This window comes from Theropithecus gelada, chromosome 15 (genome assembly GCF_003255815.1).
Source record: "Theropithecus gelada isolate Dixy chromosome 15, Tgel_1.0, whole genome shotgun sequence".
NCBI lineage: Eukaryota > Metazoa > Chordata > Mammalia > Primates > Cercopithecidae > Theropithecus > Theropithecus gelada.
The window spans coordinates 47712624-47727046 of record NC_037683.1 but is presented as its reverse complement, the minus strand read 5'-3'; the positions used below and the strand labels follow the sequence as shown (position 1 = coordinate 47727046).

Sequence of the window (14423 nt, the reverse complement as noted above, 5' to 3'; positions counted from 1 at the left end):
AAGGTTACAATGAGGACCAAGGCATGAGGACAGTACCAAACGCACTTCAGCCAGCGCTGTCATTACCATGGCTTCTGGTCAGAGCCCGGGTTCCCAGATGCCCAAGGCACCTACCAGCCTGGCCCCAGCTGAGCCTTCCCTCAGGAAGGCCTCAGTGTGGTTATCACCCTGCTGGGGCAGAAAGGGGTGGAGGACAGCCCCTGGGGCTGCAGGGCACAGAACAGCTGCTCCATTTCCTCCTGGAGGCATCACAACCCCACTCCTGCCCTGCTGGCCCCATCCTGCTGGTCTCCCCCAACCCTCCAGGCCGGGCTGCCTGTCCGGCGCCCCTTCCAGGCCCAGGCTGGGCTCTGGTTCATCTCAGCGGCACCCGCTGCCTCATTAAGCCGCCTCGTAAACAGGGGCAGCCGGCGGGGGCGGAGGAGGGGGCTGCTCTGGGCCACGTCTGGCTTCAGGGCTTTTTTGGTCCCTGTTCCAATCTTCCCCCCAGAAAACTGGGGTCTGGGCTATCTGACCTGACAGGCTGTGAGTGCATGCACGCATGCGTGTATGTGTGTCTGGGCATGTGCTCAGCCTGTGGCCCTGATAACGGTGGTAAAGGTCAGGGTCATGGTGAGACACCTTTTAGGCCCAGACCCTGGGCTCAGTAAATCCTAATCTCAGCCCTGGAAGATTGGAGGGTCCCAAAGACCCTCTTCTCCTGGAGCCAGGGTCCCAGTTCTACCTCTGGTACCCCAGTCCCTTTCTGCTCGGCTCCTTCAGCTCTGTCTCCCTCCTGCCAGGATTAGACCGCAGACCTCCATGTCAGTCTCTCCCCACAGGGAGGGAGCCACAGGGAACAGATCAAATTGCCGCTTCATTGTGGGCTCATGGTGGGCACCATACCTCTGGGAATGTGGCCCCCAGGAGGTCAGTGATCTCCTGGGGACCACATATCCTAGACCAGGATCCTTCTTGTGAGGTTATCAGTGATCCCTTCATCCTTCCTCTCAAGAAAAAGGCTTCTCAACTGGCAGGAACTCCCTAGTCACTGACATTGGCCTCCCCTGGGAGTCCTCCATGGTCTGCTGGAGCAGATGCCCGACACGCCTTCCAAGCCTCCCTGTCCACCCTCCCTGTCCACTTAGGGCCAGGGCAGGAGCTGCAGGGAACCCATGCTGGGTCCCCGTACTTGCCTCTCTCTTGTCCATGCTGAGACAGCCCCTGCCTAGGGCCTATTCTTTTGCAATTCCTGGTCTGGATTTTCCTCCTGAAAATCCAGGTGATGTTTTTCTCTGTTCTGCCCTTCTTGCCCCCTCTCAGTCATACACCTGCCTCTCCCCAAGGTCAAGGATTGGGGAGAATAGACTCTGTTCAGAGCAAAACTTCAGATGAAAAGAACCATAAATCTAACCAGCCCCAGTGCCACTGAGACACAGAATGGGGCTAGGATGAGCTACAGGCCACACGTATTCTCGCCACGGAGCCTGCACACTTTGCTCTTCCCACCTCAGTGTGGGGGTCAGTTTTGCGCATGGTCTTGGCATGTTAGCTGCATACATGTATGGCGTATGATTCCTGCTGGGAGCCGCGCGTGTGTGCATGTTCCCGTGTGTGTGGTGGGCAGTGTGCCAGGTCCACTGCAAGGCGTGTGCGCCGCGATGCGCAGGGCTGCTGCCTGTAGCTCGTTAGCGGGGGAGGGGGGGCTTGTGAAACTAGACCCTGGTTATTAGCAATGCATTAGGCGCGGGCAGCTGGCCAGGCGGGAGGGACTCCGGACTCTGTCAGGGAACATGTGAGTGCATGAGCAGGCTTTGTGGGGGACAGGCACCCAGGAATCGAATTACACGCTTTAAAGGCCAGACAGGATAGGGGCATGAGGAGCTGGAGTTGGAGCCTGGTAGATGAGGTGGGGGTACAAGTTGACCCCCAGGAACCAGCCTGGGTTGTCCCATGGAGCACCCTCCCAACCCCAGTCCTAGCCTACAGGCCTCGTGGGCCACACAGAGTGCCCACAACCCTATGGGCCCAGGGTGCTCAAAGCAAGAGAACTCCAAGTCTGCCTCAAACCTCTGGCTGTTCCCCAGAGCTCTCTGTTGTAGCTTGATCCAGACCATAGTCCGACCTCATACTGACTCTTGTCCACTGCTTGGTTCCCAGCCAGGCTACCTTCCAACTCATAGCCTCAAGCTGACCCCTAAGCTGGGTCTGACTTTGGAGTCCTGATGCCAGTCAGGGCCTAAACTCGCACCCTGGACCAGGCTTGACCCCACTGCCTGATCCTGACCCCTTGGGGCCAGCACAGGCCCAGAGCCTGGGCCAGAGTATAAAGAGGGAGATGTCTTTGAGGGCTGAAAGAGGGAGATGTCTGGTCAGGCTGAGGTAAGGAAAGGGAGCCTTGCCTGTCCTGCCCGCTATCTCCCTTCCTGCATTTCTCTCCACTACCCGGGGGAGCCACAAAAAGACATATGTGTTCCCAATGCACTAACAGGGGTCACTGGGAACCCCTAAGGACACCTGCCTCAGCTCCATCCATTCTCCCAGGCCCACCTGGTCCCTTTTCCCTACAGAGAGCCTGACTCATCAGGTCTCACACTGGAGCTGCTGCCACGTGGGATATGGGTGCCACTCACTCCACATGATTCTAACTCAGGCACCCAGGATCTTGACAGGGCAGGGCACTCACATGCTGCCACTGGTCCAGGATGAGGGGTCGGTAGCGCAGAAAGAACTTGAGAGGAAAAGACTCAGGGTCAGGCCAGGTCGAGGGGATCTGCCATGTCACCTCCAGCCGGCGAGGGTTGCTGGGCACTGGCCGGGCTACCACATTTTCTGGAGGATCAGGCTTCACTGTTCAGGAGACATAGCTTCATTACTACACTCATCTGTGGCAACAGCCCACTTTGTCAACTCCAGCCACCATGTTGACCCTCTCATATTGCCAACCATTGTCATCAATATCACAGTCACCATGCCTCTCCTCTATTGTCAATTCTGGTAGCTACCGTAGAAAACTATCTCATTACTTCCAAGTCTGACATCCCCATCATCACCAATGGCTGTCACTACAGTCACTGTCACCAACTCTTCATATCAACATCCCAAATTTCATCTCATCATCCCATCATCCCAACTCTATCCTCATACTGACCTGCATCCCAGTAACTAAGCCAATATGATGCCTCCATAGTTACCACTGTCACCCCCACTGTCACCTGGATTACCCCCTCCTACCCCAGCATCACACACTCCCCCCAGCCTGGTTTTTCACTTCAACTTTTCCAGTTCCAAACTAAGACCTGGGTCAAGAGTAAAAGAGTCCACAGGTGTTGCAGATCTGGAGGTAGGCTGGGGATCTGATGGGAGTGCCTAAGGGCCCAGCTTATGTAGAAATACTCTGGCTAGGGATCCAGTCATGGGGTCTGGGGAGAAGACAGGGGCAGGCAGAAGATCTGGCTGGGGCGGAGGAATAGCAGGCAGAAAGCCTGCCTGGAATAGGGCAGGGGCAGGTAGAGGGACTGGCTGGGATGGGGGCGTCAGGGGGAGGACGGTATCTGTCCCAGTCCTGTCTCCTGTTCTGACACCTCATTCATCACAGGCCGTAAGGAAGCCATTAGAGTTGGGCGGGGGTGGAGGCTGCAGCTGCACAAGGGTCTGGCCCAGCCTGCCCCCTCTTCCCCCTGCTGCATGTTCTGGGAGCCAGAAAAATGATCAGAAGAGCTGCTGTACAAGTCTCTCAGCCCTTCAGGTAAAGGACATTCACTTACACATTCACAGGTATATATGTCATGCATATATGTGCACATATATGTGCACTGCACATACTTGTGCAGAGGCATGTACATGCCATGTATACATTTGCATGCATGTGGACATCCCCACCAATGTTCATGTGCCTCTGGCACATATCCACTTACATTCCCACTGGAGTAGGCAGCAGGTTCCCCCAACCACCACACTTACCAATGGTGAACTCGTCAAAGGTGATAGCTGTGGCATTGTGGCCCAGGGCATTGCTGACACTTATGGAGACCTTGTACTTGATGGTGGAGAACAGGTGCATGTAGCGAATGTGGCAGCGGTTCTTGAGGGCTGGGTCCTTCTCACAGACCATAATTTTGGAGCCATGCCTGGGGAGAGGTGAGGCCCAGGTACTGTTACCAACATCAAGGGTCAGATGGGGTAGAGGTTGAGGGAAGGTCAAGCCCAAGGCAGGGCTGGGGTATGGACGGAGGGCATGGTGGTGGGATGGGGGAGAGGTCAGAGGTCAGGGCTGGACCCGGGTCACAGGCACAGCTACTCACAGCACAGTCACATTGAAGGTGTTGGGAATGTAGGTGGGGGTGGGCAGATGCCAGCTGCAGTAGAAGCCCTTGGGGTAAGTGTTGGAGCGGCAGCTGAGCACAGGCTCCCGCGGCGGCACTGGGGGTGAGGACAGTATGGTCAGGGCATTCTTGGAGCTCCCAGTCCCCTGCACTGTATGGGGACAGGTGGGCCCCAGAGCCCCAGCTCTCCCCCCTCAACCCATCATCGATGCCAAAGTTGTGGGGGGGAGGCTGTCAGCGAGGGTCTGAGGCTTCCCAGGCCACAGAGAGCCAGATGTTTAATTAAAGAAAAACAAGGGCTGTGCGGACAGGGAACCCCCCCTCCACCTGCTCAATGAAGGCAGGAACCGTGGGGATCAGGGGGCTGCGGGCCTCAACTCATCAATCACAGGCTGGAGGTGATGTCTGGGGGAATCGGCCCCAGCCCCACATCTCCTGCCACTTTGTGTCCACTCCCAGAGGAAGACTGTGCTGCGGAGACGAGGGGAGTCTTGAATGGGTCCTCCGACTGCTGGAGTATCGGGTGCACTTCCTGGAGAAGAGACACCCCAGACTTCCCTCAGTAGAGATGGAGACACAAGGACAGGCCTGGTGGCTACACATGAATGGCACTGGGCAGCTGTTTGTATGCATATCTGTGTTTGTAGATGTCTGCATGCAGGGGTATATATGCTACATACATGTCTCTATGTGACATGAATGAGTGACCAAGGATCCATAGGAGCAGCTATGTGGATGTGCGTGAATCTGCGTGTCTGTGTGATTGTGTGTACAAGTGCCTGTTGAAAGGAAGCTGCTGTTCCCTTTGTGTGTACCTCATCCCAGTGCCAGCCCCCAGCATCTTCATCGCAGACCCTTTAAGAAGCCCTTTACATGGTAAGCAGCTGCCCTCACTCTGGAATAGGAAGGCCCAGAGAGGGATAGGGACCTCTCAAGGTCAGACAGTAAGCCAGAGCTGGGACTAAACCCCAGGACAGGGCTAACCCTATATACACACACTTGGGAAGTCCTTTCTGCAGTCTAGCCCGCACTCTTTTTTGCTGCCGTGAGCACTTAGCCCAGCTGTCCCACCCTCAGGCATTGGGTAAGGCGTGAGGACAGGCGGCTCAGGTTCCTGGAAGGAGGCAGCTTATGTGATCTGACCCAAGCAAGGAATGTCCGTCTGCGGCTCCAGGGACACTGACACCTCCCTCCTGTGCCTCCCCCCTCCTCCGCCCCCGGCCTGACAGGTGGACAGGAAATGGGAGGGGGGCAGCTCAATAAGCCAGGGACAGTGAAGGGGAGTGCATGTCTATGCTTGTAGAGTGGCCATGGTGACACAGGGGAACAGTGGGCTTCCATCCACAGTGTGCACGTGACTGTGAGTGACTCTGTGTGATTGCATGTGCGTGTCCAGTATGTGTGATGCTGGGAGGGGCCTGGGGCAGAACCCCCAGGATCCAGATCTCGCTTTGCAGCAGAAGAGATGAGGGGACAGAGAGGCATCAGGAGAACTCCAGGTGGAGGGGGCAATGCTGTGGGCGGAGGCAGCTCCATTCCCCAGGCCTGTCGGGGAAAGCAGGGCCCAGTTGAGACCCCACAGGGCCAACCTGCGTTCTGCCCTCCACTGTCCTCCTCCCTTGGGAAGCCTTCCAGGCCCTGTGTCCATCTCGTGTCGTTCCATGTTCATCCTGTGTGCCTTTAGTGTCTCTTCCCTGTCTGCCCACGGGTGCAGAACTCTGCCTGGGGGTGGGGTGGGGGGCGGCCAAGGACACAGGAAGTGCCTTCTGGGGGCCTGTTGGCCAGGCCAGAGTTGGCAGGCACCCCAGGAGGAAAGGACATTCCGAGGTCGGCCGAGAAGCCTCCACTCCCCGCTCCTGCCACCGCCCCCCTTACCCCCAGGAAGGGGAAGGGCGCTGGGGGTGGGGTGGGGATCGGAGCCTGCAGAGTCAGCTCCCTGCTGCCCGGGCCTCCTCGGAGGGCAGAGCGGGCCACAGCACTGGACTCACAGGCCCCCACCCCCGGCCAGCCTCCCCACTGACCAGGCTCCTCCACTCCCCAACTGTCCTCCCCCCTCAGACCAGCCTCCCCTTCCAACCTCCCCCCTCACACCAGTTCCTCTCCCTGACTGGGAAGGTCACGGGGGGGGGGTGGGGGTTGGGGGGCCGACTGGGGGCTTTGTCTGTCATCTGGCTACTCCTGCCTGGCCCTGGGCCCTGAGCAGGGAAGGGCTTGGGTTTCCTGACAGGGACCAGGTTTCTCAGAGGGAAAAGGAGGAAAGAAAAACAAAAGGAAAAAAAGGAGTGACTTGCTGCAGCTGGAGCCCAGCTGAGGGGCCGGGTGGGTGGAGGTGGGGGTGCTGTGAGATTGTAGGACAGTGTGGGATCAGGATGCCTGTTGTGAGTGTGTTGTGAGTTGGAGGAAAAGCTGTTTTTAAGAAGCTGTGATTGCAAGGCTGTGTGTAACTGTGAGAAGCTCCGTGTGTGTGACTGTGAGACTCTGGGCAGTTGTGTAACTGTATGATGGGAGGCTGTGTGGGACTGGATGACTCTGTTTGCACATGACTCAGGGTGAGGCTGTTCAATTTTGAGACCGTCCCTATGTGCAAGGCTGTGTGGCCAAGGTACCCTGTAAGAGTGCCTGCAAATGTGCCACTGTGTCTGAACACAGAGACAGCTAGAGCTCATACATCAGGCAGCGCATATGTGATGGAGCAAAGTGAGGCTGAATGTATTTTGCAAACTGTGCGTGTGGAAGGTGCCCGGAATTCCCAGCATGTTCACACGTATGAACTGAACACCGTGTGAGTGCATGTTAGAGTGTGTGAGCAAACGCTCCTATGCACACAGGTCACAGTATCAGGCTCTGGGCATACAGGGCATCTGGGTTGCCCCTTGGGGGTCTCTTGAGATACCCAAGTGACTGTGTCAGCCTGTGGCAGGGTGTCGCTAGGTCCCATGCGGGGCCGTGTGCGCGTGTGCATGCGTGCGTGTGCCCCCGCTGGCCCAGGGTTTGTTTGTTTTCCTCCTAATTGACTTGTTTTTCCATGTCCAGCCCACCAAACCGCATGTTTTTCCTCTCATCTCGCCAGCCCGCCTGGGCTGGAGCCCCCGGCACGCATGAGGCCTGCCCGCCGGCCCAGAGAGGAGGAGGGGCAAGCTGCCCACACCCTAGGCCAGACCCGATCAGGCAGGGTGGGGCAGGGTGACCCTTCCACTCCAGCCCTACCCACGCCCCACCCGCATGCCGCCTCCTGCCTGGCATTCGAGGCTCAGGCCTGGTTCAACCTTATCTCGTGGCATCCCTTGAGGCATTCCAACTTCTGGACTCCCAAATGCCCCGCCGACCTCCCACTTGTGATTTCTCCCCAGACATTTTCTTTGACCATAGCCTTCTCCCCACTCTTTCCTTTCCAGCCAAACAGGGCTACAGGGAAAGGAGTGCTGAACCAGGGGATCCAGAGCTTCCATCCTAACCAATCAAATAAAAGTTTTAAAAAACTGGACAAAGAACTGTCCATTTAAAAATCATTTTAATCTCTGGTTTGTTTTAGTTTAAGATCAGAATGATACAGAATCAGCAGTGTCTTGTAAATAAAATGATGCTACTAAAAGGAACACTGTGATCCTGCTTCCTAATGTGGGGGGTCGTTCCGTCATCCTAGGGAGGAGAGGAGTCCTTAGGGCTCTGCTCGTGAGGATCCGCTTGAGAGCAAGAAGGCAGATCAGGAGAAAGCAGTTCAGGGATTAGCCTGGTTAAGGAGACTTCCAACAGAATACTGTTAAGACCAAGTTCCCTTGTAAATAGAGACATAAAAATTGCACATGTTTAGGATAAATATTAAATAATTTTTGGTTTGAATGACCCACAAATCAGGGGTAACTCTGTCCTGTTCTCTGATAGCTGGCAGGAAGGATAATTTGATATTGAGTGTTGCCAAAGCCAGTCTCTTGTTACTAATATAAAGTGACTGAGACGATAATGATTAATATCCCCTCTTCCTCTGACCAGGTCTCTAGAAGGAAATAATGCAATGAGAGATAAGTACCTGAAACTAATGCTACAGCCAACTCATGGCCAGCCTTCCTCTGGCAGCAGGGCCTGGAGGGCAGTGAGCACTCTATATAAAAGGTCTGGGCCCTGGTTACAACAGGGCAGCTATGGGCATGTCCTGTGGGTATAGACTACGGACATTACTTCAAGACCTAATTCCCCTCCAACGACCTCTCAAAGAAGATCATATCATCAGCAACAGGGGTCCAGGGCCACCAAGGCCCAGCCATCACAGCTAGCCTTGTCCATCCTGAGGACTTCTGGGACCCAAACTGAGAAGACAGGGATGTGGGTGACCAGTGCCAAGCTGGGTTCGTCCTTTTTCCACAGCACTCAGTAAATGGCCCTTTTCCCTCTGTAAGGGCCTGGGGCTAGACTGAGTGCTCCAACTTCTGATGGACCCCATAGTGGGCCAAGGAGAATTATTAGGCTGGTCCTGCATTTCTCAAGCTGGCCAACAGGGGTCACTCCACCCATGGCTTGCAACTAAAATGTTGGGTTTTGACTGCCATCTCTTCAGTTTAGACACATTAAAGAATAACCAAAAAAAGGCCTTCCCATGGGGAAAGGTACATTCCCACCAAAATACATTTTCACACCTCTTTAAGCCCCACAGGTGGGTCAGTGTTTTTGTAGAAGACCCTGAACAACCCTTCAGCCTAACATTTTGCATAGTGGTCTATGCTAGTCTTCTGACAACGAGGCAAGTGTCTGCTCCCAGATCCCTTAAACATCTCTTAGGTAGCTTCTAGGGAATTAGGAGATGATTTTTGGGCAGTGGGGTGAACCATACCCAAATAAAATGAGGCCAGAGGAGCTTGAATCATTGGCTCAGGAGAAAAGAAATGAAGAAATGGAACTATGTTCAGAGTATTCACTCTGTTGGTGGGTACCTGCAGCTGGGATCTGGATGCCTGCCCACCTCACCCTCAGCAATGGTGATGGCCTTGTCATTCTGACTTCTCCAGATCCCTCTTCCAAATCACACTCACCTGGTCTTCCCTCTACCTTCTTGCTGGCTCCTTCTTATTTCTTTTTGTGGCTCATTTCCCTCCATCGACCTCTTTACATGCTGATGGTCTTTAGGGCTCAGTTCTGGGTCCTCTTCTCTCTTCACTCCACGATCTCTCTCTTGGCCATCTCACCCCCTCCCATGGCCTTAATGCTGACAACCCCCCACAAATATCCATCTCCAGCAGAGGCCTCTCCCCAAATCCCAGACGCTCAGACCCACTGGTTACCAGCCATCTCAACTCCCGGTTGTCCTCCAAGGATACCACTGAACAGGTCTGCAGCAGATGTCTAGGGAGCCGCAGATCCCTTGCCCATACTATTAATACTTCTCACTCTCAAATTCTGCAGTTATTCGCCTAAGAGCCTTCTTTTGCTTTGCCTGCTGGGACATCAGGTCAAAAGTGCTGGGGAATCAAAGCGCCTCCCTCCCACCCCAGGTGAATCTCTCAACCACTGATGGGCAGGAGCTAGTACATACACATCCCAGCTCCCTTACCCTCAAGCAGGGCAACTCAGGTGCATGTTCTGCATCTGCACCTTCAGTGGTTAATGTCAGTCGCCAAGAGGCAATGTCTGGATAACTTACTCTTTATTGACTAACTTAACTTCCTTTTTATGTGTTACCTTCCCATTCCTTTATGGTATTTCCCTCACCTGCCAAATAAACTACTTGCATAAGAATTCTCATCTTGGGATCTGATTCTAGGGAAACCCAAACTAAGACACTGTTCAAACAGCACACATTATCTTTTCCTTCTGTTTTCTTCCTGTTGCAGTCATGAATCCCTCCAGCTGTCTTGACTCCTCTCACCCTCTACTCTCCTGTCCTTCCCACCTCCAATCCATCACCAATTCCTGGAGGTCCAACTGCCCCTTCTCAGCTTCCCCAGCTCCATGCCCTGGTTCCAGGTCCTCATCCTCTCTCCTGCATCCAATAACAGCCTCCTTCATACCTTGGTTTTTCTCCATCCAACCTGCCTCCCTCCACTCAGAGTGATCTTTGAGGAACATGACCCAGAAATTGTCACTGCCCAGCTTCCAGGATCATGATCTGCCCCCCTGTCCCTTCCTTCAGCTCTCTCTTCACATAGACACCAGCCCAAGTGGCCTTTATGTGCCCTCCCAGCTGCTAAGGCCTACAGTCACACCCAGCTCTCTGCCAGAAATGATGTTTCAATGTGTCTTCTAAATCACCATTCGCTTCCCAAGTCTCCATTCGTTTCCCACTCCAGGATGCCTTCCTCCTTCCCTGGGGCCTCCTGGAGCGCCTTGCCTATACCTGTATAACTACATATCCCAATTCCCTCCCTGAGGCCCTCTGACCAGCCCTTGTGGGAGCAGACACAGTGAAGCTCCTCCAGCTCAGATCCGTGACCTGAGGGTCTCTCCCCACTCATGTCCCAGGTAAGCCATGCCTTACCAGCTCTCTGCCCACGTTGTCAGAGGGAATAGGGTTTTAGGATACCTAAGACCTCCACGGGGGTGGGATCATGGGCAAACTGTCTAGGCGTCTGGACTCAGTGGGCAAGACTGGACTAAGAGGCCAGAAGAGTGGGCCAGGACAGAATCAGAGGGCAAGGGTCAGGCTGCAGCTCTCCCCTCTCTGTCTCCCCCTAACAGGAAGGGGACTTGATCTGGGCTAGGAGTCTGGGTCTCAAGGAAGGAGGGAGGCTGAATGAGGGGTGGGGGCAACACTTACAGCCCACATGCAGCAGGACTTGGTGGCGCAGGTGCCAGGAGTCACGGTGGAAGCAGGCGTACAGGCCACTGTGGCCCAGTTCCAGGCCACGGAGCACCAGCTGAGAGCCGTTGAGCAGGTCAGGGGCCAGGTCTGTCCCATTTACCCGCCACGTCACTGCTGCATCCCAGTTTGCTGTCCCACATGGCAGTGTCACGTCGGAGCCCAGGCGCTCGTACTGCACATGGGGTGCCTCTGTGGGGGGCGAGGACAGAGGCCAAAAGTCACAGGTCACAGCCCTGCCCAGCACTCCCAGATGAATGTGCTCAGACAAGAGCCTGTGAGGATGTATGACTGAGGACGAGAGGCTCAGTGTCTGACTGTGTGAGTGTCTTGGGGAGATGGAGAGTGTTCAAGTGTGCAAGTGTGTGGGTATATGAGTGTCTCCAAATGTATGCGTGTGCATGTACAGGGGCTAGGTGTATGACTGGGCAATCTTCTGTGTGTGTGTGTTTGCATGTGACAGAGTTTGCATAATGCTGAGAGGGGTCAGTTCTCAGAGAAAACCCAGTTCCTCTCCAGTGCCTGGGTTTTTTAAAGTTTCCTGACCCCCATGACCCTGATCTCTTGCCACCCACAGGCTCAGCCCAGTCACTGACGTTCATTACCCAGGCAAGCTGGCACTGAGGGGCCCCACTCCTGGACTCCTTTTTCTGTCTCCCTATCTATTTCTCTTCCCCACCCCATCTTTGTCTCTTTCTGTCCTGTCTCTATCCCCACCTCCCCCATCTCTCTTCCTGTCTCTCTCCTTTTCCTCCGTCTGCCCAGCCTGCCATCCCACAACAACCTGCCCCTCAGCCATCCAGGGCTCAGGTGGCAGCAGGAGAAGGGAGAATGGGCAGCAGGGAACCCTAGGGAACTCCTAGCAGATGTCAAGTTCACAAGGCAGGAACTACTTAGGGCAGGTTGGGGTCTTGAGGGGTGCGGTGCTGCTGGGATGAAGCGAGCACTCTGACCATTCATCTCCTGCCCCCAGGAGCAGCCTGTCAGAGCCAAAATCAAACCCCAGCCCTGGCTTCAGCAACCCAGGCGTGATGAACGGAGCCCAGGAGACTGGAAATGGAAGGGTGGAGGCAAGCACCTGTCGACAGGCAGTGCGAAGTGAGGGAAGCGAGCAGGGCAGAGAGGCAGATTTAAGATGCAGGCACATAGAGACAGGGAGATGGGAATCTCAAGACACCCCCTTCTCATTCTACCCCCTGAGCCTCAGGGACAGACATTTTCCAGGTCTTGGCCAGATCTGTGGAGTGAAGGTGGGAGAGGAGAAGGGAAGGGGGAGGGGGTAGCAGTTTGGTGGGGGCTGCGGGATCCCTCGTTAACACTCGCTTACATCTCCCCTCCAGAGAGTCACCCTGCTGAGCTGGGGAATTTTCAGAGGCAATTCCTGTTAACGAGCCAATTAAGTTGGGCCAGTGGCCTCTTAATTAGACTTGTTAACACCACCAAAACTGCAGGGGTGTAGGGATCCCCCTTGGACCCACTGACCACCCCCTCCCCCCATTGCAGCCCCCTCCTCAGCACTGCTTTTCTCTGCGCTGGAACGTCTGTCCTGGTTTGCTGCCTCTGTTGTCCTCGCTGTGCCAGGGTCTCTCTGTGACTCTGGGTCTCTCTCCCTCGCTGCCTGTCTCTATCCTGCCCCTCTCTGAGCCTCTCTGTCCCTGTCAGAGGAGAAGGAAGCAGAAAACCCAGCCAGCCCTGACCACTCGTCTGTGGAGCCTGGGACCAGCCGAACAGAGGATGAACGGGCGGAAGGGCGGTGGCTAGGGGCCTTGGAGGCCACAGCTGTGAGGCTGGACCAGACACTAAACAGGGGCCTCCCCCTGACCAGAGGCCCAGTGTCCAAGACTCCGGCCACCGAGCCCCCCCAACAGTCCACCAGCTCCAGTCACTGAGCCCCCCTCCAGCCTCCCTTCCAAAAACCTGGAGCTTCCAGGAAACATGCCAAGCCCCTCTCTCTGCACCCCCTAGCAGAGACTTTGCATCCAGCTGCCTGAGGAGGAGGCTGAAAACTGACCTTTGGGGAGGGGGTGTGGCCATCATGGTCCCAGCAGCAACACATCAACACTGACCAGGCAGTTCAATGCTAACATGGACCCAGTGTGGCCCTTAATCCTGGGGAGCAGGTACAGTCACCACACAAGGACACAGCGACCCAACATGACATTATACAATGGCTATGGGATAACACCTCCCCACCATACCTTGTCTGCTCCACAAAAAAAGTAGAAACACAACCTGACAGTAATGACAAACCGATGATGTAAGGGCAGGGCAGGATGAAAAAATGACAACACAATGGCAGAAGACAACGATAGGCCACAATGGAGAGGTGGAGGGGCAACAGGACATAACAAGCACACAGTGTCACAACCGCTACAATAACACAACAATGGCAATACACACAGCCATGCAACTGCTCCAAAGATGGCAGTGATTTAATCTTTTGTCTCTGGACAGCTCTGCTCCCGCCCCGTGGGTGCCCCTACTGATGTGCTGTCCATTTCAGAAATTAAATCAAGCAGCAGGGGGAGGATGGGGTTCTTGGCCCTGACGCGGTGACAAATGCTCCAAAGGAATCAGCTGTGAAAAGGTTGTTAGAAGCCAGGATGAGAGACAGAGACAGGATGAGGTCATGGACATGGAGAACACAGAGGGACAGAGCTGACGGCTCCCTCACACCTGCACACACAGCCTCACAGGGGGACCACATGCCAGAAACAGTCCCCCCAGGCATCCTAAAGCAACTTCACTTTGCCACATACACAGGAACAAGGGCAGTCACCCCTAAAGAAGAAGGACATGCAGGACAGTCATCCACAAGGCCACAGTCACAAGTTCACAGTCACACAGGGACACTGTCTCACTTCAGGGATGGTGACACCTGATACGAGATCACACGTACACATACAAGAAGGGCACCATCACCCGGAGGCACAGCAGTTCCCCCCGGGGACACAGGGAGACAGTTTAATACAAACACATGAAGAGAGATAGAGAGATACAATTACATGTGGAGTACAGTCTCAAACGCAAGGATACAGCCCACAAAGGGCATGCAGACAGGCAATGTGACACAGAGAGACAGTGTCACACGTGAGGAACAGCCCACAAGAATACAGCCACAGAGAGAAATGCACTCAAACAGGGACACGCTCTCACCCTCACAAGAACACAATCTCACACTCTCAGACAGGTGGCCTTATGTCCAGGACCATGGGGGCACAAGGTAGAGACCACTGGCAGGCCCTAGAGACGCCCAGTCAATGCCCCTGGGGGTGGCCAGGATCTCTCTGGGTCTCACTGTTGATCTCATAAAGAAGAGGCCATAGAAGCCT

The 14423-nt window shown here is 55.0% G+C and overlaps 1 protein-coding gene across 3 annotated transcripts in view; it reads right to left on the bottom strand.

Moving 5' to 3' along the window:
• CNTFR (ciliary neurotrophic factor receptor) overlaps positions 1-14423 on the bottom strand; it is a 38760-nt gene that overhangs the window by 2039 nt on the left and 22298 nt on the right. For all 3 annotated transcript variants that reach the window (XM_025359555.1, XM_025359552.1, XM_025359553.1), the window contains 4 exons: positions 11050-11283; positions 4284-4401; positions 3943-4109; positions 2666-2829 (listed from right to left, as the gene is read on the bottom strand). In XM_025359555.1, the coding sequence (XP_025215340.1) occupies positions 2666-2829; positions 3943-4109; positions 4284-4401; positions 11050-11283 (683 nt within the window). The remainder of the gene's footprint in view (positions 1-2665; positions 2830-3942; positions 4110-4283; positions 4402-11049; positions 11284-14423) is intronic.